This window comes from Ursus arctos, unplaced genomic scaffold (assembly GCF_023065955.2).
Source record: "Ursus arctos isolate Adak ecotype North America unplaced genomic scaffold, UrsArc2.0 scaffold_19, whole genome shotgun sequence".
NCBI lineage: Eukaryota > Metazoa > Chordata > Mammalia > Carnivora > Ursidae > Ursus > Ursus arctos.
Genome location: NW_026622863.1, coordinates 43739893 through 43765005, shown reverse-complemented (window position 1 = coordinate 43765005; position 25113 = coordinate 43739893). Strand labels below are relative to the sequence as shown.

General features: G+C 55.2%; 3 protein-coding genes across 3 annotated transcripts; 1 reads left to right on the top strand and 2 right to left on the bottom strand.

Moving 5' to 3' along the window:
* Window positions 1–1621: 1621 nt before the first annotated feature.
* Window positions 1622–9162, bottom strand: SPRED3 (sprouty related EVH1 domain containing 3). The gene is given in 6 exon segments (XM_026482390.3): window positions 1622–4301; window positions 5054–5197; window positions 7464–7540; window positions 7638–7806; window positions 8906–9013; window positions 9015–9162. Coding segments are annotated over 6 exon segments (1233 nt in total). The 5' UTR covers window positions 9084–9162; the 3' UTR covers window positions 1622–3635.
* Window positions 9163–12156: 2994 nt separating this feature from the next.
* GGN (gametogenetin) lies at window positions 12157–15451 on the top strand. Its single transcript, XM_026482391.4, is given in 3 exon segments — window positions 12157–12644; window positions 12646–14351; window positions 15291–15451. Coding segments are annotated over 3 exon segments (2016 nt in total). The 5' UTR covers window positions 12157–12452; the 3' UTR covers window positions 15409–15451.
* A 551-nt stretch (window positions 15452–16002) lies between these two features.
* Window positions 16003–22915, bottom strand: PSMD8 (proteasome 26S subunit, non-ATPase 8). Its single transcript, XM_026482392.4, has 7 exons — window positions 22553–22915; window positions 21245–21317; window positions 21024–21126; window positions 19703–19868; window positions 18576–18676; window positions 17275–17386; window positions 16003–16551 (listed from the first exon to the last, which is right to left on the bottom strand). The coding sequence occupies exons 1-7, from the start codon at window positions 22913–22915 to the stop codon at window positions 16414–16416; spliced, it is 1056 nt and encodes a 351-aa protein (XP_026338177.1). The 3' UTR covers window positions 16003–16413.
* Between the last annotated feature and the right edge of the window lie 2198 nt (window positions 22916–25113).

The following is a 25113-nucleotide window of genomic DNA, read 5'->3' as shown; positions in this document are numbered from 1 at the left end:
CTACCTTTAAAATAGATCCATTATCTTGCCCACTTCTCCCTGCCTCCACTGTTCTCACCGATCTTGTGTACCCTTGTGTCCCCTGGATCATGACAATGGCCTCCTCCCTGCTCCCTACCCCCCCCCCCCGTGTCTCTTCCCCACAGGCAACCAGAGATAATATGTAAACACCTGAGTCAGGTCACAGCCCTCCCATGCTTGGAGCCTTTCTCTATCTCCAGCTCACTCAGGGTGACCAGCAAAATCCATGCAATGCCTCTCAAGGACTGACAGATCTGCCCTGTCACCTCTCTGCCTTCATCCCCTAAATATGTTCCCCCCTGCTTCCTCCCCTCCAGACACTCGCTCCCTTGATGTCCGTCAGACTTACATAGACATGCTTCTCCCTCAGGGCCTTGCATGGACAGTTCCCCTTTACCTAGAATGTTCTTCCTGCAGACATCCATAGGATTCCCTCACCTCCTTCAAGGCTTTATTCAAATGCTGGCTCCTCAGCAAGGCCTCCCTGATAGCCCTGGCTAAAAATGACTGTATCCCCCATCTCCACTTACTTTTCTTTATAGCACATATTTCTAACATGTCATTTATTGTCTCCTTCACTGTAAAGTTCATAAGCTGCTCGTGGGAAAGGATTTTTGCTTTATTCTCGGTGCTAAGGTCAGGGCCTGGCATATGATGGGTGTTCGGTAAGTGTACATGAGTGACTGAATGTATAAAATTCAGCTGGAGGGTCTGCTTGGGACTAAATGATGTGAAGGAGAAAGGACAAATTGGTTAGGAGACTGGTTTGGTGGTTCAGGAAGGTGAGCGGATGGGGTGCATCAGTGCAAATAAAGGACACAAGCTGAGACTTTGTCACAGACATTTCTTGGAGCAAATATCTCATGCCCCCTCCCCAATGACAAGGCTGGGTCTTTGGCCCCCATCCTCCCCCACCATGGCAGCCTGCACTGACGATAACAATATTGAGGTCACAGACTGGCTTGGAATCAAGATCAGGAAGATAAATGTTGGGGTGCCTCCCCCAAGTCTGGGGGCCAAGCATCCAATCTGAGGGGCAAGCAGCTGGGAAATTGGGCCTGGGGGCTCCAGGGTCTGAGGTCTTCCTGGCTCCCAGGGTCAGCCCTCCATGCACCCCTGATTTGGGGGTGATGAAGAGTAATCATGGATCAGAGGTGGGTATCAGCAGGGAGCAGGACTGGGAGACCTGGGAGAGGCGGTGCTGGGAGGCGGGACCCGGGGGAACCTTCCCCAGCTCCCACCGCTTCATCCGCAGATCCCACAGCACCTTACAGCACTCTGGTCCCCGTCCCACCCCTCCCCAAAACGAGGTAGGTTAAGAATGGAGCTTCCCCCCCGCCCACCACGGAAGGGAGGAGACCGAGGCACAGAGAGGGGGATGGGGACCCAGGCCGCCCCAGCCCCCCCGTCCCTCCGCCCTCAGCTCTGGTGGGTCTGACAGTGACGAGAGCTGGGCAGAGTGGGGATGGGAGGGACATCCCCCTTTTCTCTCACCCATCCCAGGGTCTGGTTGGGAGAGCGGAATCTCACAGGTTCCGGATGTAATAAATAGTTAATAATTTAAAGGAAGTGACAGAAGGATCTAGCCCTCTGACCCCCTTGACCTATCCCTTGAACCCCTACAAGGCCACCCAAGTGTGGGTAATGAAGAAAGGTAAGTGCACATTTCTGGATGCCTGGGACCACGTGCAAGTCCCAAGCCCGTACAGCATCGAGATTGTCTGGCTCCAAGACCTCGACCCTCTGCTTCAGGCCATCAGATCTGAGGTACCCTGAAAGTCCCATTCCACTCAGGGAAAAGAGACTGTGGCATCACAGAGGGCCATGAAACCGGCTTTCAAACTTCACAGGCAACCCCCAACTCTGAGGGGGAAGGGAAGGGGTTAACAGGGCAGAATATAAAAAGTTTGGACTAGGGCTGGGGCTTAATTTAAGGTTGGGCTTGGGGCAGAGTGCAAGGGGACTCTGTGTGTGTGTGTGTGTGTGTGTGTAGTGCCATATCTAGCCTAAAAAGTGACTCTGTGCACAGTGCAGCCAGCAGAGTGCAGTGTTTCCACCACACCCCCACCCTGACTGTGTGTCTTTGCTTAGTGAGCAGCCTGCACGATCATCTAGGACAATGCTAGGTCCTAGAGATGGGAGTGGGGGAGTTCTGGGGTGGTCCTGGAATCCAGAAACATGAGCTCAAGATGATGGGTTGGTTGGTTTGTTTTGTACCCTAGTAAAGGAGTCCTTCTGTGAGATGCTGGGGGCTGGGGCTGAGGCCCTTGGGGCTTGAATTCAGAGGTCTGGGACCTTGGGGATTCAGGGACTTATGGACAACAGGATTCAAGGGCCACAGGTCTCAGGGAATATGAGGCTTAAGAGGTTTGAGTCCAAAGAAATCTGGGATCTGAAGGTGCTACGGTCCTGGAGCACCTCAGTTGTCTCTGGTATGGAGGGACCAAGGTCTTGAGTCAGGGACAATCCCAATGTTGTGTAGGCTTAAGCCCTGAATTTGGGGGACCAATGGCACCTTGGGGTCTTGGAACCAGGGCTCCCAAAGCACCTTGGGGTCATCCGGGAGCTGGGGACCAAGGGGTGAGAGGTCTGGGTTGCCATGGATATCCCATCATCTGGGAGCTGGGCTTCCAGCCTTTAGGGGGTTGGGGATCTGGGTACAAAGCAGCCAAAGATTCCAGGCCATTCTGGGGCTTGAAATCCAAGTCTAGGGGGTTTTGAAAGAGGGTTATCTGAGGACTTGAGGCTAGTGCCTTGGGCCCTAACGTGTAGGTGGCCTTCAGTACTACCTCTGGGAGTACAAGGCACCTCAGAGTCCTATATTTGAGATCCAAAGCTCTGGGAATACTGGCTTGGGGTGAGTGGGTCTACAGAGGTCTTTGATCCTTGGCTCCCAAAGCATCTTGGAGTCTGACATCTAGATCTTGGAGAGGCTCTGAGATGGGTCTCCCAAGTCATTTTGGTCAGAGAACATCTGTTTGGGCATACCTATGGACTCAGGGCATCTTAAGAGGGTTTGGTGCCTCAGGGGTCCTGGGGGCTACAAGAATATCTCAGATATGGGGGCCCCAAGTTTTAGGTGAGCATTCAGGGACCATTTGGGGTGAATCTGGGTTCTATGGTCTCAAGATCTGGGAGAAATTGTATGCAGGCAGGGTCAGGTATTGGCAACTCCTGACTGACTAACTGTAATCTGAGGGTTCATGGTGTCAGGCATGATGGGGTCTAGGTTGGTTATTTGAACAGGGGAGAGTCAGGGCTCAGGGCCCTGTGTCTCTCAGGGATACATGTGCTCCCCAGTCTGCCAGAGGTGAAGAGTTCGGGGATGCCTGGAATCTCCTCAGTCTAGGTCGGGGAAGGGGGGTGGCAGGATGGGGACGCCAGGACTCAGGATGCCTGGGACCTCTTGGACAGACATCCCAATGAAGCTGGGTCTGGGGTCTCTCAGTCCTAGATTTGGGGTCCAGGTTCCAGGTCTGGGGTCTCTCAATCCAAACTCAAGCTCCAAGTTCCGGGTGTGCCTAGGTTTGGGTTTAGGGGTCCGAACAGAGTCCAGGGTCCTGGACCCTCAATTTGGGGTCCTCGGTGCAGCTACCGGACCCACCAGGCCTTCCTCACCGCGCCGCCTCCTCGTGGCGACCCCCGCAGCCGGCGCAGCCACATCGCGCCGCGACCCAGTGGCACGCGCGCAGGGGCGCATAGCAGCAGAGGCAGGGCACGGCCAGGGAGAGCGCGGCCAGCGCAGCCCAGCGCGCCGCGGGACGCGGGTGCCCCGGCTCGCAGGCGCACGGGTCCGAGAAGTCGCCCTCGGCGTCCGACAGGCAGTGGTAGAGCAAGCTCTCGGCGCACCACAGGCAACTGAGCCGGCGCACCAGCAGGCGACCCGGGTCCGGGGCTTCCGCACAGCGACCACCACGCCCATCGGCGCGGCGGCGGAAAAGCGCCCGGCAGTGCACGCAGCGCGCCGCCTCCTCCGCCTCGGGGGAGGCCTTGGCCGGCGCTGGGGCAGGGCCTGGGCCCGGGGGTGGGCGAGCGGGGGGCGCTGGGGGCACGGCCTCGGCGAGAGGGACGGGTAGTGCGGCGGGGGGCCCCAGGGCTGCGCCCCTCAATGTGCCGGTCTTGGCGAAGCGCACGACGCAGGTAGACAGGGCGAGGGGCGCGGGCGGCCCGGCGCGCCGGTAATCCTCATAGCCACGGCCGCCCCAGCCCGGGCCCCCTGCCCCGGCCAGGGGCTCTGAGGGCTCCGGAATCCCCGTGAATGGTAGGAGCGGAGGGTAGCTCTGTGGGACGAAGGGATAGAACAGGTTAGCAGGGTCTGTGATATCCCACGCTCCACCACAATCCATCCCAGTCTCAGAAGACTTGAGAATTCAAAGACCCAGCCTTCAGGCCTCATTCATCCCAGGAAGCTGTGCTGGGACCCTGAGGGTCTGGGTCAGGCACTCAGACTTCCAAGCCCCAGCCCGCTCCTCTCAAATCCAAGAACAGACCAAAGAATCCAGGCACCAAGCCCACACCTTAATGACCCAGTGATCCAGGCTCTCAGTCCCGTCCTCTCTCAAGACCCAGGAGATCCCAGCACCCAGTCCCTTCTACTCCCGGGTCTAGGAGCTTGGGACCCCAGCCATGTCCTTTAGGACGCAGGAATCCAGTCCCCAGGGAGCGTTAACCCCCTTGGAGCCCACGCCCTTCCTAATGAAGTAAGCAGTCTAAAGAACGCCTTCCACGAGTATGAAAAACTCCCTAATATACTCGAAGAATTGTCCAAGTCGTCCCCCAGACCCCTCTGAATTCAGAACACAGAACTTTCCACAATCTCCCGCGGGAGACACAGGGAATGTCCTCACCCACCCTCAGAGGAACCTAAGTCCCCCAGCAGCCTCCCACCATCACTGCTGTGAATTCAATCAAGCCAACCATCCCCTAGATCTGTTTGCGGTTTCTTGCCCTTCTGGGGTCTTAGCTCCCACCTACTTCTGGACCCCACCCCCACCCACAGCCCCAGACTTCCGCGGGAGGTGGGAGGTCGCACCTGAGCGGAGGAGCGGCGGCGCTGGGGGGACATAGACGGCCCGAAGCCAGAAGCTGACTCCATGGTGATGATGGTGGCCGCCGCTGCGGTGGGAGGCGTCTCCTGGCGGCTGTGACTGGAGGAGGACTCGCTGTCCACATGGGACTGGGGGAGAGTGGCGGCCTCAGAGCCGGACCCCCGGCACAGCCGGTGCCCTCACATAGACCCCCTCCCATGGCGAGCGAGGGCTCTGCGGCCAGACCGGCCTCGGTGCAAGCCCCGGCTCTGCCACTGACTGGTTGTGTGACCTCCGGCAAGTGAGCTCATCTCTTTGAGCCTCAGTTTCCTTCTCTGTAAAATGGGGATCATAATAGTGTCTATTCATAAGGATGTGGTTAGGACCCACTGTAAAGGGGATAACACATGCTTGAAGTACAGAGAGCTGGAAATGGTGACTGTTTTTATTATCAGACCCCCTCTTCTTATCCGCTCAGCTTGCTGACCTTCAGAACATCCAAGTATCTTCCTCCCTTCTCAGAAGCCTTCTCCCTTGGCCGGTGGGCCACCTTCCTGACTCATTCCCACCCCCACACCTTGACCAGGGCAGCTCCACCCACCAGGAAGGTGTTCCTTCCCAGCCAAACCACCTGTCCTTTTCAAACTGAAACATCACTTCTCAGACCCTCGGTTTCTTTTCTGTAACTTGGGGGGTCATTCTGACTTCATCCATTTGCTATCTTCAGTAAACATTCATCGAGCACCCACAGCATGCCAGGCCATTGTGAGGATGTAAGATGGAGCATGGGAAGTCCGGCATCTTTCTTGTGGAAGCGCCAAAGACTGGGGACCTGTCTTCATGATTTCTGTAACCCCACCCACCTCTCCCACGACCCTACGATTCCCGCCTTTTTGCCAGGGAACCAGTTTTATTCTTCTAAGTCTCAGCAATTCCCACTGTTTCCAGCAAATGCCAAATCGCATCTGACATTATGTGCATTTATTCATTCAATAAATGTATTCAACATATATTTACTGAACACTTACTGTATATCAGGCAGTTTTAGGTCTCGGAGATGCAGCAAGAAAGCAACAAAAGATCCTTTGCCCTCCTGGAGCTGGCATTCTAGCACAGGAGACAGGCAAGAAACTAACTGATAAGAAAACTGTCTATACTGGGGAGCCTGGGTGGCTCAGTTGGTTAAGCGACTGCCTTCAGCTCAGGTCATGGTCCCAGGGTCCTGGGATTGAGCTCTGCGTCAGGCTCCCTGCTCTATGAGGAGCCTGCTTCTTCCTCTCCCCTCACCCCCCCCCATGCTCTCTCTTGCTATCTCTCTCTCAAATAAATAAAGTCTTAAAAAAAAAAAAAAGAAAGAAAGGAAAAGAAAACTGTCTATATAGGAAGGAAATAAGGAAAATATCTTAGAAGATGGGGAAAAATTTAGAACACGATAAGGAGCACTGGGATATCACAGTTTTGAACAGCTTACTCGGGAAGGGCCTCACTGAGAAGGCGATATGTATACAAAACCCTGAAGGAAGTAAGGGGATGAGCCACGTGGAAATTTGGGGAAGAGTATTCCAAGACAGAAGGAACAGCCAATGCAAAGGCCCTGAGACAGGAACATGCCTGCTGTGTTGGAGTAACAGGCAGGAGGCTAGTGTGGCTGGAGCAGAGTGAGCAAAAGGGAGAATAGGGGGCCAAATGGGATGGGATCTTATATGCTTTCTCCTTTACCCTGAGTGAGATGGACCCCTGGAAGGGTTCTGAGTGGAGGGGTGGCCACGATCTAACTTAGATTTCAATAGGGTCCCTCTGGCTGCCTGTAGGGAACTTCCAGGCAGTAGGGAATAGGAGGGGGGCAGTTGACAATAAGAGGCTGGTGAGATGCTCCAGCTGGGAGATGAGGTTGGACTCTACCAGGCTGGAAGCAGATTCTAATCATTTTGAAGGTGAAGCCAATATTTGATGACAGATTAGATGAGGAGCATAAAAAAGGACAAAAGTCAAGGATGACTTCAAGGATGACTTCAAGGTTGGTACCCTGAGTAACTAGAAGGATGGACTTGCCATTAATTTTTTTACTATGAAAGATACAGCTTATCTTTTTTTTTTTTTTTAATTTTCTGCCTTTCCACACTAGAATAGAAGCTCCAAGAGGAAAGGGACTTTGTTCTGTTCACTGATATAGCCCCAATGCCTAAAACACTGCTTATTTGCAGGTGCTCAATAAATACTCTTGAATGAATATGAGACCCACAGTAACATAGGAAAACTAGGATAACGGGCATTAAGTTAACACTAATCGTTTGGGCCCAGATTTGTGTCCCCAGTGTGTGGCATGGTGCTGGATGCACAAGACATGCTCGAGAATGGTTGGAGAATAGAAATAAACCCCTGCCCTCCCAGCAGAGCTGCATCCTGGAGACTCACCGTCAGAGGGCAGGGAGTCTCTGCGGTGTCCTGGGAAGGGGAGGAGGAAGAGGAGGAGGAAGAGGGGGTAAGCGAGCCTGGGGCAGGGAGAGAGGCAGACAGTGAGTTCCCGGGGCCCCAGCTTCTCCCACCCTCCCACCCCATCCTCCAGTGCCCACCGCCTGCACCACTCACCTCGACCCAGCGCGGCCAGCGCGGCCAGCAGGCTCTTCTGGAACTCATCAGCCTCTGCAGGACTCTGGAACGTCAGTCCAAACTTGCAGTCACCCAGGCTCCAATGATGGAAGATGGGGTTCACTTTGTTGTAAACCAAGCCTGGCTTCAGGGTACACTCCAAGGTGGTCTGAGGGGCAGGAGGGGGTCAGGTCAGATACCCCCTTCCAGCCATGCCCGTGACTTCCTCTCAACCCTCCGCCTATCTGCATACCTCAGCATCCCACAAACGTCATTTGTCAACCCTAGGTGTACCCCTGAACCTGGACCAACACCCCAATACCACTCCCCAATTTTATTGAGCACACCTCTCACACCCCAATATTTCCCCCAAACCCCTTGATCCCTATGTTTTCCTCATACTCCCTTCTGATAACCCAATGTCCCTCCTTCTGACTCAATAACAGTCCCCAAACTTTACTCAACAGCTCAGAATATTACTGTTAATCTATTCCTGATGCCCCAAAAATCTCCCAAAATGCTACCCAAAATTCTTTTCAAACTCCCATAGCTTTCCCCTCGGATGCTGGAAACCCTAGACGTTTCCTCATATCCTTGCCCAACATCACTATATTCAAATAACACCAGTTCAAACCCCCCTACATCATTCCTTCTGACCCCAGCTCTGAAATGTGACCTGTCCCCCAAGCCTTTTCAAACAATCCAAGTCTTTCTACTACATCCCCAGCTGAAACTTCAACGTTGTCCTCCCAAATCATGCCAGGCAGCCCAGAATATTCCTGCTGAGCCCACATGTAGGATTGTGAACCCTATTCGACACGTCCAGATGGTCCCCCACCAAATGCCTCCATATACTTAGAGCGGACAGGGGCCGGTGGTGTAGGCCTCCTGGTAAGGATCTCTGAGCAAGATGGAGCCACAGGAGGGTTCTGAGCAGAGGGAAGGACGTGATCTGAGTCAGGTGTTAGCAGGGCCCCTGTGGAATAGACTGAGGTTGGGGAACAGAGCAGGAGCAGGGCCAGAGCCTTGAGGAGGATGCTGTGATGGTCCATCAGGCAATGGCAGTGGACAGGACCTGTCTGATACCCCAGATATTCTCAAAACTCCCATTTGTTCTCCATAAGATAGATATTCAGTTCCAAACGACATCCCACACCCTGGGTTGCTTCTGGGCTGGGAGATGATCTGACCTCATCTCTGCACTCCCGGCCCCATCCCCTTACTTCCCCCATGCCCCCACCCTACCCCCACGCCCCAGGGTGGCTCACTTTCTGGTCCCGAAGGCGCTCCCCGTGGATGACGTAGTGCCCCTGGCGGGCCCCCCCCTCGGGCCTGGCCCCTCGGACCCGACAAACGCTCACCTGGCTGAGGCCCCCCGCCCCCCACAGGCAGCCAGCCCCCACTGGAGTCATCTCGGGCCATCACCACGGCTCGGACCTGAACCATGTACCTGGAGGGGGTGGGGAGATGGGGACAACACAGTCAGCGGGCTGCAGTGCTGCTCTCCCATTCAGCGTTCTCCCAACCCTCATCCCCACTCTTCATCCCTCACATCTGGATCCACTGCACCCTTCGGCACCGATTTTCACTTTCTCTGACACACCTGCCTTCTCCCCCATGCCCACCTTCTTTCAGAGTGGCTTCTTTCTTCCTCATGCCATCCCTTTTCTCCCATGCTTACCTTCTCCACATCTACCTTTCCTCTCCATATCCACCTTCATCCCTTTCCCCATAGTTCCCATCCTGACCCCCATAGCCTTCGTTTTCCACTTCCCTTCCCCCTCTGGCTCTTCCCCTATCAACCCAGTCTCCTTCTCCTCCCTCAGCACATTCCCACAGCCCCACCCATCGTTCCCCCTCACAGCTGGGTGCCTGCGCATATGTATTTTCTTAGAGCCCATCAACTCCGCTCCAGATCCCCCTATACTGCCTCCACACTCTGCCGCCCAGGCCACTGGCTGGGTGAGAAACCCAGGCTCTCTTCCCCCCCACCCCTTCCCGGATTTATGAATGAGACCGGATGCAAAGCTCACTGAGTCACCCAGCAACGGGAGATGGGCAGGGAGCAGGGAGAGAACCAGAAATGGCCAGAGAGAGGCCGAAAGGGAGATGGAGGCAGAGGAAGCCAGAAACGGGCGACCGAGACACAACCAGAGTGCATTTCATTCACAAAAATCAAGCCTGCTCCCTCAGGTCCCAGCCGAAGGAAGGCAAGGGGGAGAGATTGAGGGGAGGTGGAGAATTGATCCCTCCTCCTCCCCCTCCCCGCCCCAGCATCCTTCAGAACCATCTTACCCCGCCCCCCAGCTCAGGGGACGTAGCCCTCCGCCCAGTAATCGGGATCAGCGTCCAGCCCCTCACTACCACCTAGCGCAGGGACCCTGGCGTCTCAACCTTAGGGACCCAGACAACGAGCTCTAGCCCCTTCCCCCACCTGCAGGCTGCCGGTTTTCCCCGGCCCTTCGGGAGGGGAAGGGGCGGTCGCAGCGCCCCCAGCCCCCTTTTCTCAATGGGATGGGATTTTGTGAATGAGCAGTCACGTGATGCTGCTTCCTTTGTCCGCCCGCCTCCCCCGACAACAGGTGAAGCAGAGAAAGAGGGCAGGGGTCCCCCAGGGCCTAGCTGGGATGGGACGCCGGGATTTCTGAATGCCCTATGCTCCCCACACATCTGTTTCCCTGGGGGAGTGGTCCCCAGAGTTCCTCAATGGTGGGGGTCCAGTTCGGAATTTTATGAATGGGGCGTCCTCGGAGAAGTCCAGGCCCCCAAATGGAGACTGGTACCCCAAATGGCTGCCGCGCAGTTTCGGGGCCCCCAACCCCTTGCCCTTCCAGCCGCGGTCTGGGGGGCGCCCCGGTGGGCAGGAGGCGCAGCGCGGTCCAGGCCGCCCCCTCACCAGGACAGGCTGTCTGTCAGCCCCCGCCCCCTCGCCCCCCTTGGCACCTGCCTGGGAGGCTCCGGCCGGGCTCCGAGCGGCGGCGACTTGGCCTCCTCTTCCTCCTCCTCTTGTTCGCTCCGGCTCCCTCGCTGGTTCCGGCGGCGCTAGAGACGGGCACCGGGAGCCGGGGCGACGGGGGAGGGAGGGGGAACCTGGAAGATGGGTGAGGGGGAGGGGGCGGCTTGGGGGAGGGGTAAGCGCGAGGCGGGCGTACTTGCCCGCTGGGTCCTAGAGCCCGTCACTGGCTCCCAGAGAACAGCCCCCCAGCCCCCATTTTCTCAGGATCCAGAAAGGATCCCCCACTTTCCCACCCATCCGCGCCATTGATCCCTGAGGATGTGGGGAAAGGTCCGGGACATGGCCTGGTCTCAGGGTTCTAAAGAGGTGAGGGTCTTCGCTTTGGGTTCTAAATGGGAGGAGCTGAGTACCTGGTAGGGTTCGAAAAGGGGTGGGGCGAGAAGGGAGCATTCGCTAGGGGGCGGGGTCGGAGGGCCTTGGGAAGGAGAGTCGGTGAGGACGCCGAGGGCGCGGACAAGCCCTTGCGTCATGGAAGGGGCGGCTCCACGGTGGATGGGCCTTCTAGGCAGGCCCGAGGAAGGAGAGGGTCTTGGAAAGAGATGTTGTGGGGTCCTAAAAGGGTGGAGTTTAGAACTAAATTGTCTTATGGGCGGGGCCCATGAGAGAGCTGAAAGGGAGGAGCTACGTAGCGGTGTTCGTAATGGGCGGAGCCTCGAGGGAGGGACTAACGACGAGGGGTGGAGCATTTATAAAGAGGAGGAGCTAAGGATAACATTCTAAAGGGGTGGGGCCTAGGAAGAAGACGTCGGAATATTTCAAAGGGAGATCCAGGTTCGTAAGGGGCCGGCCTCTTGCCGGCTCACGGGAGGGCGGGGCCTCGAGCCCGGGGGCGGGGCCTAGATCTCGGGGTCCGCCCTCGCTGTCTCGCCCACTTGCCATCACCCGCTTCACCCCCGTTCTTTTCGGTTATTTTCTGCTACGGCCGTTCCCCGCCCGCCCTGGGCCCAGGGGGCCGCGGTCTGAACTTCGGTCGGCTGGAGGAGTCGGTGAGTGGGAACCTCTGGGCGAAGGCGGGGCCAGGGTGGAGTTGGAGAAAGAGGTGGGGCCTGAGTGTTGAAGCCGGCTGGTAGACCAGGAGCCGGAAAAGTTTAGAAGTGAGGCACGAAAATCTGCCGCTGCCTGGGAAGAGGGCGAGACTCAAATGATCGACACACAGAGAGGGATCGGAGGGTTAGAGGTGAGGACTAAGGGCTTAGCAAGACAAGAAGACCGCGGAGGCGGGGCCAGACCTGGAGCGGGTGATAAGGCCCTATACCGACAATCGGGGGCGGGACCAGAGAGCAGGGGCGGGGCCTGAGGCTCCCAAGCGAGGTTAGAAGACTGGGAGAGAAGTTTGAACTCCTTGCAGGCCTTACAGGCTACTGAGCGCAATCATCGAGTGATGTGGCCTGAGTGACTGACAGGAAAGAGGGCAAGACCGCGTCTTGGAGCCTAGAAACTGGGGACGTGGTCAAAGTGTAGGGATGTGACCTGAGGGGCAAGTCGGGGTGGGGTGAGGGGGCAGGGACGGAACCTTAGTACACTAAGAGAATGGAGCCTAAGTGTCTGAACAGCAGCTGAATGGGGCCATGAGAAAGAAGGCATGACAGTAGCTGAATGGGACGATGGGGAAGAACGCTTGAGCTTGAGTCAGGGACCAGGAGTGCGGCTAGCGACTGGTGCCTGAGTGGATCTTGGAACACAGGGGTGCGTGTGGGGTGGACGGGTAGGACCAAATACAGCCAGCCTTGCGGAGTCCCCACAGTTTTAGCAGACTGACTGGCGGAAGCTCTTCTGACAGTCCCCGACCTCCGTCAGAAATGGGGAACGTGCAGTCGGAGCCGTCCGCGGGCGGGGGCTCCCGAAAAGAGCAGGCCTCGGACCGCTCCTCTGACTCCCGCCGGACGTCCCTGGTGGAGCCCGAGGTGACCCCCTCCTCCCCGGCCATGCGCCTGGCTCGCGGGCTGGGCGTCTGGTTTCCTGGCAGCTCCGCGCCCCCGGGAATCCTGGTACCCCCCGGAGCCCCAGGCCTCACCCTCGCCCCTGCCCCTGACCTTACAACTGCCCTCGCCAGTGACGCCCCTTTTAGAGGAGGCGGCTGCGGCGGCGGTCTCCACACCACCCCCGCCCCCCGTGGGGACCCTGCTGCCCGCGCCGTCTAAGTGGCGAAAACCCACGGGCACTCCGGTGCCCCGGATCCGCGGTCTGCTGGAGGCGAGCCATCGCGGCCAGGGCGATCCTCCGAGCCTCCGTCCGCTGCTGCCGCCGCCCCGGCAACTAACCCGAGAGGACCCCAACTCTGTCCCGAGGGCCCCATCCCCTACTCCGCCGCCCTTGGAGCCGCGGAAGCTGCCACCACCGCCACCTTCCGACCGGCAGCCCCCGGACCACAGAATCATTCCTGCTCTGGCCACACCCGCCACACCCCCCTCAGAAAGCCAGGTCAGGTACGGCAGCGAGGGCCAGACGGCCGTTGGAGCCCGCAGAGGGGCGCCTCCCCAAGCGGGCGAGGGCGAAATGGCCCGGCCTGCGGTCTCCGAGTCCGGCCTGAGTTTGCTGTGCAAAGTCACATTCAAGTCGGGGCCCCCTTTGGCCCCTGCAGCAGCCTCGAGTTCCTTAGCGGCCAAAGCCTCGCTCGGGGGCGGCGGGGGCGGAGGACTCTTCGCTGCCGCCTCTGGTTCCATCTCGTACGCTGAGGTCCTGAAGCAGGGGCCCCTGGTTCCTGGGGCCACTCGACCCTCGGGAGAGGTCCCTCGAGGGACTCAGGAAGCAGAAGGCGGTGACGGAGACGGCGAGGGGTGTTCTGGACCCACCTCGGCGCCTGTGTCCCACGCCAGGGCCCTTCCGCCGCCACCCTACACCACCTTTCCAGGCTCGAAGCCCAAATTTGACTGGGTGAGCCCTCCCGATGGCCCTGAACGCCACTTCCGTTTCAACGGAGCCGGCGGCGGTGTCGGGGTGCCCCGACGGCGTGCGGCGGCGCTCTCAGGGCCCTGGGGCTCCCCACCGCCTCCGCCAGGGCAGACGCACCAGGCCCCTGGGCCCCGGAGGCCTGCACCGGCCCTACTGGCGCCGCCTATGTTCATCTTCCCGGCGCCCACCAATGGCGAGCCTGTGAGCCCGGGGCTGGGAGGCCCACGGAAGGTGCCGCCACCGCCGCCCACGCCGCCACCCACGCCGCCTCCCGCGCCGCCGCTGACACCGCAGCCGCCCGTGCTCCAGCCAACACCGCTGCCCGTGCCCCGCCCTCCCACCCCACGCCCGGGCCACTTGGAGTCGGCTCCGGCTCCCGCCCCGGCTCCCACTCTGCCCCTCGCCTTGGATGCCAACCAGGCCCCGGCCCCGGCCCCGGCCCCAGCCCCAGCCCCGGCCCCAGCCCCGGCCCCGGCTCCGGCCCTATCCCCGGCTCCGGCTCCCACCATAGCGGAGCCAACGCTGCCTGCGCCCGCGCCCATCAAGGCCCGCACGCGCAGGAGTAAGGGTCCCCGCGCAGCCCGAGGGGCGACCCGTGAGGATGGCGCACCCGGAGATGGTCCTCGAGAACGTACTGCAGCTACCGTGACTGACGGTGGTGGCGGCGGGACTCCTCCAGCGGGACTGGCTAACGCCGGCACCACACACCACTGGCCGCCCTTCCAGGTGCTTAACTCTTGTCCCTGCAAGTGTTACTGCCGCCACCAGCCGCGTCACCGCCGTCTACCACGCAACGTGTCTGCCTGGTGAGGGAAGGTCGTCGGGGAGTAGGGAGGGGAGGGTATACCCCTTGAAGTCCTGAACCCAACCTTCCCAGACAGAGTCCCATTCAGCTCTTTGGAGTCCTGACCCCAGCTGACCCCCGTTATCTCAAACCCAGCTGAGCTCCAATCCTTCAGGACCAAGAGAAAAACTGACACCATACTGACCCCTGACCAGAGACAGGGAACACCTTGGTCCAGCCTCTTGGTATACAGATCTCCAAGCTGACCCTTGTCCCTGTGACCATCTGGAGCCATCAGGAAGGGAAAATGGTGCCAGTTGGACTGACCCTATTCATAGCCTTAACCCTGTCCCTGAGGGCACCAAGAAGGACCATGTCCCAAGCCTGGCATATGAGCAGAGGAGAGGAATGCATACGTCCAAAGAAGTCCCTCACACTCCTGACCCCTCCAGCCTTTGGCAACTTCTCCTGACTCTGTGTCCCAAGGCTTTGGCAGTCCCTGTGCTGCAGAGGCTATACCTGAGTCCTCAGATCCAGAGGAGATAGTGTATCTCTCAGTTACAGCTCCCCTACACACAAACACACACACACACACACACACACACACACACACACACACTCACACACACACACTCACTCTCTCTCCCCCTCTCTCTCTGAATCTCGGAATCTGGTCACCAGGGTTCATCTGACCTTGGCTCCCAAAGATTCTGAATCACTGAGAGACTCTCTCCTCTGGACCCCCTGGGGGTTCAGTAGGGATGGGTGCGGGGAGTACAGGACACACACACTATCACCAATTCTTAGCCCCCCTTCCTCAACTGAAGTGGATACAGCCCCGCCCTAGATTGCCTTTGTGATATTCATACATGGCCCCTCATACAGATGGGGAAAGCGAAACCTAGAAAGGACAAGGGCTTGGCCACATGGCCAGGTCCTGCTGACTCTCCCCTCCCCCTAGGCTGAGCACGCCCACCAACCACCTGAGTGAGCCACCCTGGGTTGCCACCATCAAGCTGGCTGGCTCCCTAGTGGCCGGGCTGGAGCACTACGACTTGCAGGCCACCCATTCCAACTGAGTGCAGTCTGCTCAGTGCCCTCTGCCTGCCCCTCAACAATAAAATAACCATCCAGATGTCTAGCTACCTGTCAGTCACTTGCTTAGGGGTGAAGGGATGGGGTGGGCTAGGGCAGAGGCCTCTGTGAAAGCACATCTTAGAGTTAAGGATCTGGACCCAAAACAGAAATCCCGGAGGTTCCATTCATCCAGCACCTGGACTGATGGCCCCAGGGGTGAGGCAGTCTCATTACCCTTAATACCATCAGCCCCATTTCTGAGCCAATCTGATGCTATGCTGAGATGTTCAGCACAAATCCCTCTGGAATGCAGGGGTGCTCCTTCCCTTTATCCAGATGCGGAAACAGACTCTGGAAGACTTTGTTGAAAACCCCACATCCCACAAACAGCTCAGCCAGACTTGGACTCTGCCTTAAATACCTTCTCGAGAACTTCAAGGCAGGAAACACAGGCTGGGGGTGGTCCAGGAGGTCATAAGTTACAGTACTGGCTCAGGAAGAGTGGGAACCCGGGCAAGCCCATGCCAGCGCCCACATCTTTCGTTCCACAGAGGTCTCAAACTGGTAGCCCACAGACGGGTTCCATTTCGCATGTCATTTAACAAACTGGTTTAATTGCAAACATTTTTCAAACTGTGATGCGTCACCCCCTTTGCTGAAAAACTCGTGCCTTGGCCTGGTATTCCTGTGGGTCCACAGCTGGCTGCAACAATCCCTCTACCCGGAACCTTTGCTCTCCTGCCACTGAGCCCCTGTAATGGGCTGCCATCTGAGAGCTTCAGCAACGGCCACTGGACAGAGGCTGACCCAACACAGGGTTATCTCAGACCCCAGAGGGCCCCCAAACTTCTATGTTCTTCCAAGATAAGGAACTTGTCTCCCCACCATTCCACCAGGGGAGACAAGGGCCTAGAAGACAGAATGTCAATCCACCTTTATTGGAGGAAGCCCTGCCCTGCCACTGCTTTAAGTACCGCAAGCCCGGCCCCACCCCGTGCCTGGTGGGCTCAGACGATCATCTCCAGCTGCCGGGCATACTCGATGACCTGTTTGGCCAGTTCCGTGGAGGGGATGGTGGTATCTTCTGGCTTCTGCTGCTGGCTGGCAAAGCTGTAGTAGTTGTTGAGGCCCAGAACCCACCCTCGCTGCAGGAAGGGAAGGATGACAGATGGGTGGGGTGATCACACAGGCTCCCTCCCCACCCCACAGAGCCAGCAACCTGCCCATGTGGGCCCTGGCTCACGTTCCTCGCCAACCCTACTCTACCCACACAACTCTAGACAAGTAACTTCACCTCTCTGTGCCTCAGTGTCTCCATATTTGAAACAAGGACTCTACTCACACACTTCTCTGGGTCTATGAGGATTCAGTGAATCAACACCTCTATAAAGTGCTGAGAAGTGTTTGGCCCAGAATAAATGATCACTAAATATCAGCTGTCACCATAGCTCAAGTTCAACTTCACCTCTTCCAGTCTGGTCTTGACCCTCCTCAGTTACTGGGGTCACTACACCCCATGCCCCAGCATCTCCAGAGGCACTACTCCTACATGAACACCCCAGGCCAGATGAGGCAAAGTCTCACGGAGAAAAGCTCTAAGGAATTCATTAAGGACAACAGCTCAACAGGTACTGAGCCCCAGCGTCCCCCTCCGCCTCCTGCCAGGTGCTATGCTAAGCTCACCCCACATGTTAAATTCCAGCCCACACTACAGATCAGGAAACTAAAGCTCAGAGAAGTTCAGCAACCTGCCTGTGGTCACACAGCTGGATTTAAACATGTGCATTCCTGCTCGAGTCCCTCCAGCCTCCCCTCCTACTGTGAGTGCACCCCTGGCCCCACGGCCCCTCGCCCTGCACCCCAGCCACCTTCTTGGCGTAGTCTGTCATCTTTTTGGGTGTGTTGAAGAAGAGGATCCGGGTGGCCTCAGTGAAAAGGATTTTCTCATAGGCCTTCTCGATGCACCCAGCAATCTCATCCCTGAGGAAAGACGAGGTTCTCATTACTCAGCACAGACAGCTCTCCAGGCCTTGTCCTCCCAGGCCTGACACGTGTGAGCTCTGACCTTTCAATTCAGCCCTGACGGCTGGAACATGCTTCCTGCCCTGTTTCATCAAGGCTTGGGGAGGGGGAGTAGCTTAACCAGAGTTGCAAAGCCAGGGCCACAGCAGGGTCCAGGTCTCTGAGACTCCTGGGCTCAAACTCTGAATCCCACTCCCAGCCACGAGGACTTCAGGCTGTCTGAAACCCAGCCTGGGATTCACAGGAGGGGATCTCTTTACAGAACACCCCCCCACACACACACACAAGGGTGCTGTGCCCCATTTCTAGATCTGATCCTGGGAGGGTTCCTTGCCACCTGTTAAGAGGCATCAAGATCAATACTGAAGTAGGAAAACATCAAAGGATCAAGTCACTGAAAACGAAGAAGGAGATAGCTCCAGGGAAAAGTTAGTGACAGGGAGTGTGCATCCATTTCTGATGTGTTTTATCTCTTAGACCAAGTGGCAGGTATGCAGACATTCATTATATAATTACTCCCTGTTCATTTTGGAAAGCCAAATATTTTTTATTTAAAAATAATCTAAACTCACTAAGCCACCCCTCTTCACTCCCACCACATCTCTGGGCTTGGTTTTGCCATCCAAGAAATGGAAACCCATCTCAGTCTGGCACTCTGCCTCCATGAACTAGCTCTGCCACTACCTGGACCCTTTTATTTCTCACGGGATGTGTAAATGTCACGCCCACCTGCCCATGTCATATCACTTGTGCACGGAGCAACCCCTGAGCGGGACTTAATGGCCCCACTCTAAGGTAGAGGAAACTGAGGGTCCCACAGTTTAGGAGACCTGAGGTGAGGTCACATGCCTCTTGGACTGGATCACTTCTAAGACAGGCAGCTTGGGTCCTGTGGCTGAGCACTGTCCAGGAGCCAAGCCAAAGCCCGGATCATATGGACACACAGATTAACAGCCCACAGTGAGATGAGGGCTGTTTTACACAATCTCATGATAAGTTCCAGTTCATAGAAAAGAGAGAAATGATGTGCCCAGCCTCTCCAGACCACAAGTGGCCAGAATGGGATTCAACTCAGGGCTGTCTGACTTGAGTCCAAGCTCTTTCTGAACTCCACAGGACCCTGGCCGCCCCCAACACACACACACACCTGATAGTGTCAAGCAGGATGTCAATGAAGAAGGTATAGCTCTCGGCAGGGATGTTGCCTTTGGCCAGGAACACCTTGTTATAGCTGCCCTCCATCAGGTACTGCAGAGGCCAGGGGTGGGGAGGAAAAGAGGATGAGGAAGAGGTAGCACAAGGGGCCTACCAGCTGAGGCCTCACCACATTCCCAGTGCTTTCATAATCTCCTCCACTAGAACACCCTTAGTGTATAGTCATGCATTCCCCATGCGGACTGTGCACCTCCTCTTCCAGGAAGTCCCTCCTGGTTTGTACACATATGCATGCACACAAGGGCAAGCACACACATTCTTTCTCCAAACTGCCCTGTGCTGATAGCTAATTCTCTTATCTATTCTCCAGCCACAGGAGGGAGACAGAGCTAGATGCACCCCCAGCTCATTCCTCCACTCTTCTGCCTAAGGTGTGCTGCCGGCCATAACTGCTCTCTCCCATCTTCTCACCACAGCAAAATCCTCCCATGAGACCTCAGCTCTAAGAACTACTTCCCAACCTTAGGCATTAAAGCTCTTCCCTGACCATGCTCACCTTGTTCTAGAAATACTGTCCTCTTTGCTTACCCTCAGCCACACCAGGCATATTTCTGCCTCAGGACCTTGGCCTGGCTGCTCCCTCTACTTGGTTCACTTCCCCCGAGATGTCAATGGGGCTGGGTTCATCACCCCTTCAAATCTTTTTCAAATCTCACCTTTTCAGCAAAGCCTTCCCTGACCACCCTACAAAAAAATTCATCCCTGCCCCGACTCTCCACTCTCCTTACTTTGTTTTTCTCCATAGCACTTAACATCTGACAGACCACATAAGATTACTTAATCTTTTTGTTAACTATCTACTTCCTCATCCGAATGTCACGCCCACCAGATCCCGTATTTTAATCTGCTTTGTTTGTAGTACAGTCTGAAAACCAGCCACAGGTCATGGCACATGGCTGGAACTCAACAGTTGTTGGACAAATGAACAAATGAGTCCCCCCGGCTAAAAGACGGGTGACCCCTGCCCCCTCCTCCAGGAAATCTTCCCTAATGTCTGTACCTATACCACCACCTTCAGATCTCTCCCCCCCCGCCCCCCAGGCAATTCCCCAGCCTCACTTGCTCCAGGGACACAGGATGCTTGATGTATACATTGGTCTGGATGTCCTTGGCGGGCAGCCGCTCCAACTCTGTGTGGAACTCAGCCACCCGGTTCTGGGACAGCAGGAAGAGGAGGTTGAGGCCCAAGAGCTGGTGCATGTAGGCTGACTCAGGGAGCTGCTCCCTGTGGACCAGGGCAGGAGAACCAACGTAAGGAGGGCTCAAGTACCTATAAGCCCCCCACTCTAGGCTCCAGGGACCCTGATGACTGCCCCATGCTGTCTCCTTGCAGAAGTATCGGATCTTGGGTTTTCAAATGAAACTGAAGCCCAGAGAGGCATGAAGAAGTCACAAGTCATAGGGGCCCAAATAGGTGACCTCACTTTAGTAAAGTGACTCTGCCTCAGTTTCCCCAACTGTAAAATGAGTATTACCACAGCGTCTGTCTCATAGAAGGTAGGACAAGTGAATAAGGGTTACATGAATTAGATGACTTAACCCAGGTACAGTGATCAGAACAGTACTTGACTCAAATAAGTACTGTGTGTTAGCTATGATTATAATATTAAGAGTTATCACCCTCACTTTAAGGGGGAAACTGAGGCGTAGGGAGGTGAAGTCATTTGCCCAAGACCACATAATTAGGAAGTGGCAAAATTAGTTTCAAACTCAGGTTTGTCTGACTTCTGATGTCAAATTCTTAATCATTAATCCATGCAGGTACCATTGAGTTAAAAAACATTAAGTTTTGTATTCAACACATACTCAGTGAATCCCTGCTCAGGGCCCAGCCTCGTGCTAGGCAATACTGGAACGCAGCAGTGACCAAGACCCCTCTGACTTTAGGGAGGGACTGGGCTGGGATAGGGGAGGCAGAGTAAGAGGGGTCAGGGCTGATACAGTATTGGAGGCTGCAGGAAAGTTTGGTCTGGAGCCTGAGAAGTATGGAGAGCCATGACAGGTTCCAATCAGCGTTTCGACATTGGTCAAATTTTACCGTCACAAAGATTCTACTGGCTGCCATGGGGGATCAATCCAAGGGGGCAAGGTTGGAGCCAGGGCAGGTGAAAGGTAGCTACACTGGGGAGTGGAAATGCAGCGTAGGCATGTGGACAGGGGAACAGACTGGAGGCCAACAGAGACCAGCTGGTACAATCCCAGGATAAGGACCTCCAGAGCAACCCCCTGACCCTGCAGCCTCTGGGGACAGAGCTAGGCAAACAGGGAGTTCTGAAAGAAGATGACCTGAGTGGCTGGAGAACCAGGGATTTATTATTTTTTTAAAAGCTACCATACAACCCCCTGCCCCCACCCAATCAGGGGCAGGACCCATCCTCACTTGTAATCGAAGTAGTAGCATTTGAGCTGGGCCATGTAGCGCTCGAAGGAGGGGATGTCCTTGCGCAGAATGCTCCACTGGGCCCCAATCTCCAGAATGTCACCTGTGGGTGACAGGGCAGATTCTCAGGAGGTGCCTGAGTCCCTCTTCTGACTACCATTCCTGCCATTCCTCCCATCACCCCCACCCCATCACTCCCCACCAGCCCCAGTGACACTCACGGGCCAGAATGAGCTGCTGTTTGGTCAGTTTGGTCCCTGTGGTTGGCAAGAAGTTGAGCTCCAGCAGAACCAGCTGACAAGGAGAGCAGGGAAGGAAGGAAAAAAAGAAGATGGGACCTCAAGCACAGGTTACTTACCTTCGCTAAGCCTTAGTTTTCTCACCTAGAAAACAGAACTAATCATCATCCCTGACTCAGGGCTGTTCAGAGTTTTAAAGGATCAGTCCTCAGCACTCAGACAGGGACTGGGCACACTGAATGCCCATTTAGGATGAACTCTTGTTACAATTATTAATAGCCCCACTGGGGAAACAGGAAACACTCTCCATGCCTGACTCAATGGAATCAAGGGGGTGGAGGGACGCCAGCACCTTCAGTTCTTGGCAGAACTTTTCCACAATCCATTGGGTTGGGCCCAGCTACACCTCCCATCCACCCCCAAATCTACACTTAGGAGGGAAGGGAACTAACATCCCCCCGTTGTCCAACCCACACATCATTTATCAGACGCGACCCATTCAGAGACTTAGTTCAGCCCACAATACTTGTACTCTTTCCCAAACACGCTCGGTCTGAAGCACCCAGAGCACCATTTTGGTCTTCTCCTATAAGAACATTTTTTCTAGATTCAGGGGCGCCTGGGTGGCACAGCGGTTAAGCGTCTGCCTTCGGCTCAGGGCGTGATCCCGGCGTTATGGGATCGAGCCCCACATCAGGCTCCTCCGCTATGAGCCTGCTTCTTCCTCTCCCACTCCCCCTGCCTGTGTTCCCTCTCTCGCTGGCTGTCTCTATCTCTGTCGAATAAATAAATAAAATCTTTAAAAAAAAAACAAAACATTTTTTCTAGATTCAATCCTATTCTCAAAACTCGGCTTCCCCCCGTCTCCCCAGATGCGTCCCTAAGTCCCAGATCTCTCAGACCCTGATTTGGTCTTGTCTAACCACACAACCCTTCATCTCAGCCTTCTTTCATCACCCTGTCCAGTCCTCATTACCCACTTGCTCGTCGAGCACCCACCATCAGAAAAACTCCAATACTCCCATGCTGCCGCTCCATCCAGCTAGGCCTCCAAACACCAAAACTTTAATCCCTTAGTTAATGCCTGAACATTTCCATCACGCCTCCCCCCCACACACACTGTGGGGTCGTGTTTGATCCGTTCCAAACCTCTTCTTCACCCCTCTAAGCTCGCACTTTGGCAGTTCCGAGTCCTTCACCATGCTGGATCCCCCAGCCCGCCCTGGTCTCGCCGGCGGCCGGGAATTCGGCTAGGTCTAGACCCCTGTAGCGGCATCCGCCAAACACTACCTTGAGACGGCCCAGCTCTTCACCGCACTTGCTAAGATTGGGGCTTTTACGGTTCCACTCGCCCTTAAGTTGCTCGTACATGCCGGCCGCGACCTGCAAGACTGCACCCGAGGTCGCCGCGGGGCCCGAGTTCGAGGTGCCCGGCGTCCCGTTCACTGCCGTGGCCGCCATCTTCCGTGATGCGGCAAACCTCCAGCCCGATTTACGGCAGCGACGCCTACAGACGCTCACCCGGCGGAAGTGGGGCCGGGAGGTGGAGCCCAACGCGGGGGGCGGGGCTACGGCTGCCGACCTCCGCCTGCCGCGGTTCGCGTTCAGTTGTTCTCGGGGAGGTGCCTTAGGAGACCGGCCCTTAATGGACATGTCAGTCAGAGCCCCGCCTCTGCTGTCATTCAAGATGGTGACCGGAAGCCCGCTCCTGAGCTAACTGAAAATGGCAGAGGTCGCAACGCCTCCCCGCCTCCCGTAACCAATATGGCTGCCGTGGCTTCAGCCTGGGCGTTCGCGACGCTACTTTTCTGTCTTCGAGGTTCCACCCTCACAGGAGCTTCTTTAAGCCAAGAGGGGGCGGTAGTGGAGCTGTGCCATTATTTCCACTTTATACACAGGCTTTGAAAGGCTGGGTAACTTTCCCAGAGACTAACCGCTGAGATTTGAGCGGAGGTCTTTCTCTCTAGTCTCTCAGAGCATCCTTCTCCGTTTTCTCCAAGCTTATAAAAATATGCACAAACTGTACAAAAATCATCCAGTCTTATGCCTTAAATACCACAGATACGCGGAGGATTCCCATTTTTTTTTATCCTTACTCCTGTTTTCTCCGTATATATCACACCTGCCTATTCAACGTCTCCCCTTTTCTCAAACCCAACTGTCTTCTCCTTTAGAATGTCAGCTCCACAAAAGCAGTTGAGCAACTGACTCGGTATCAGCTCAGGTCATGATCTCAGGGTCCTTAGATGGAGCCCTGTCTTGGGCTCCATGCTCAGTATAGTCGGCTTGAGATTCTCTCTCCCCCTCTCCCTCTGCCCCTCTCCTCACGCACACGCTCTCTAAATCAATCAACTTAAAAAAACTGATTTCATCTTCGTAGTCATTTTTTCCAGAACCATTTGTTAAATAAATCATCACTTCCCCGCCAAAATGAAAGACATTTGTGTCATGTTAAAATCTCTTCAATAATCAGACATACTTTAAGTCATCTGTTATATTTTACTGCTCTATATTTATTCTTGGTAAATACCATGTCATATATATGTTGTTGAGGTGAAAATCACATAACATAAAATTAGTCCTTTTAAAGTGAACGATTCAGGGCGCCTGGGTGGCTTAGTTGGTTAAGCAACTGCCTTCAGCTCAGGTCATGATCCCGGGGTCCTGGGATTGAGTCCCACATTCGGGCTCCCCCTGCTCTGCAGGAAGCCTGCTTCTCCCTCTCCCTCTGCCTGCTGCTCCCCCTGCTTGGCTTTCTCTCTGTGTGTGTCAAATAAATAAATAAAATCTTTTAAAAAATAGTGTGAACAATTCAGTGGCATTTAGCATTCATCATGCAGTACAAATACCACCTCTATCACCAAAATATTTTTATCATCACAAAAGGAAACTCCATGTCCCTTAAGCAATGGCTTCCCATTCCCTGCTTTTTCCTTGCCCCTGGTAACCACCAATCTGCATTTTGTCTCTGTGTATTTTACCTGTTCTGAGTATTTTATGGAATCATATAATATGATATGTGTCTGGCTAGGGTCTGGCTATTTTCACTTAGCATATTTTTCATGTTCATAGATGTTGTAGCACGTATCTGTAGTTCATTCTTTTTTATGGCTGAGTAATACTCCATTTATGGATATACAGCAATTTGTTTATCAATTCATCCATTGATGAATATTTGAGCTGTTTTCACTTTTTGACTTTGTGAATAGTGCTGATATGAACATACATGTATATGTACTTGTTTGAGAACATGTTTTCAATTCTTTTGGGTGATAAACCTAGCAGTGGAACTGCTGGATATGGTAATTCTATGTTTAACTTTTTGAGGAACCACCAAATTATTTTTACCAGCACCTGAACCCTTTTACTTTCCTACCAGCAACATATGAGTGTTCCAATTTCTCCACATCCTTGCCAACACTTGTTATATCTGTTATTGTTATTTAAATTATTATAGACATCCTAATGGGTATGATGAGATATCTCGCTACATTTTTTAAAAAAGATTTTATTTATTTATTTTAAAGGTTTATTTATTTTAGAGAGAGCGAGACAGAGAGAGAGCATGCTCAAGCATGAGGTGGGAGAGGGGCAGAGGGAGAGGACAGAGAGTCTCAAGCAGACTCCACCCTGGGCACAGAACCCAACTGGGGGCTCGATCCCATGACCCTGAGATCACGACCTGAGCCAAAACCAAGAGTCATACACTCAACTGACTGCACCACCCAGGTGCCCCTTAAGATTTTATTTTTAAGTAGGCTCCACACCCAACATGGGACTTGAACTCGCGACCCTGAAATCAAGAATCACACACTCTACACACTGAGCCAGCCAGGCACCCCAACTCTCAC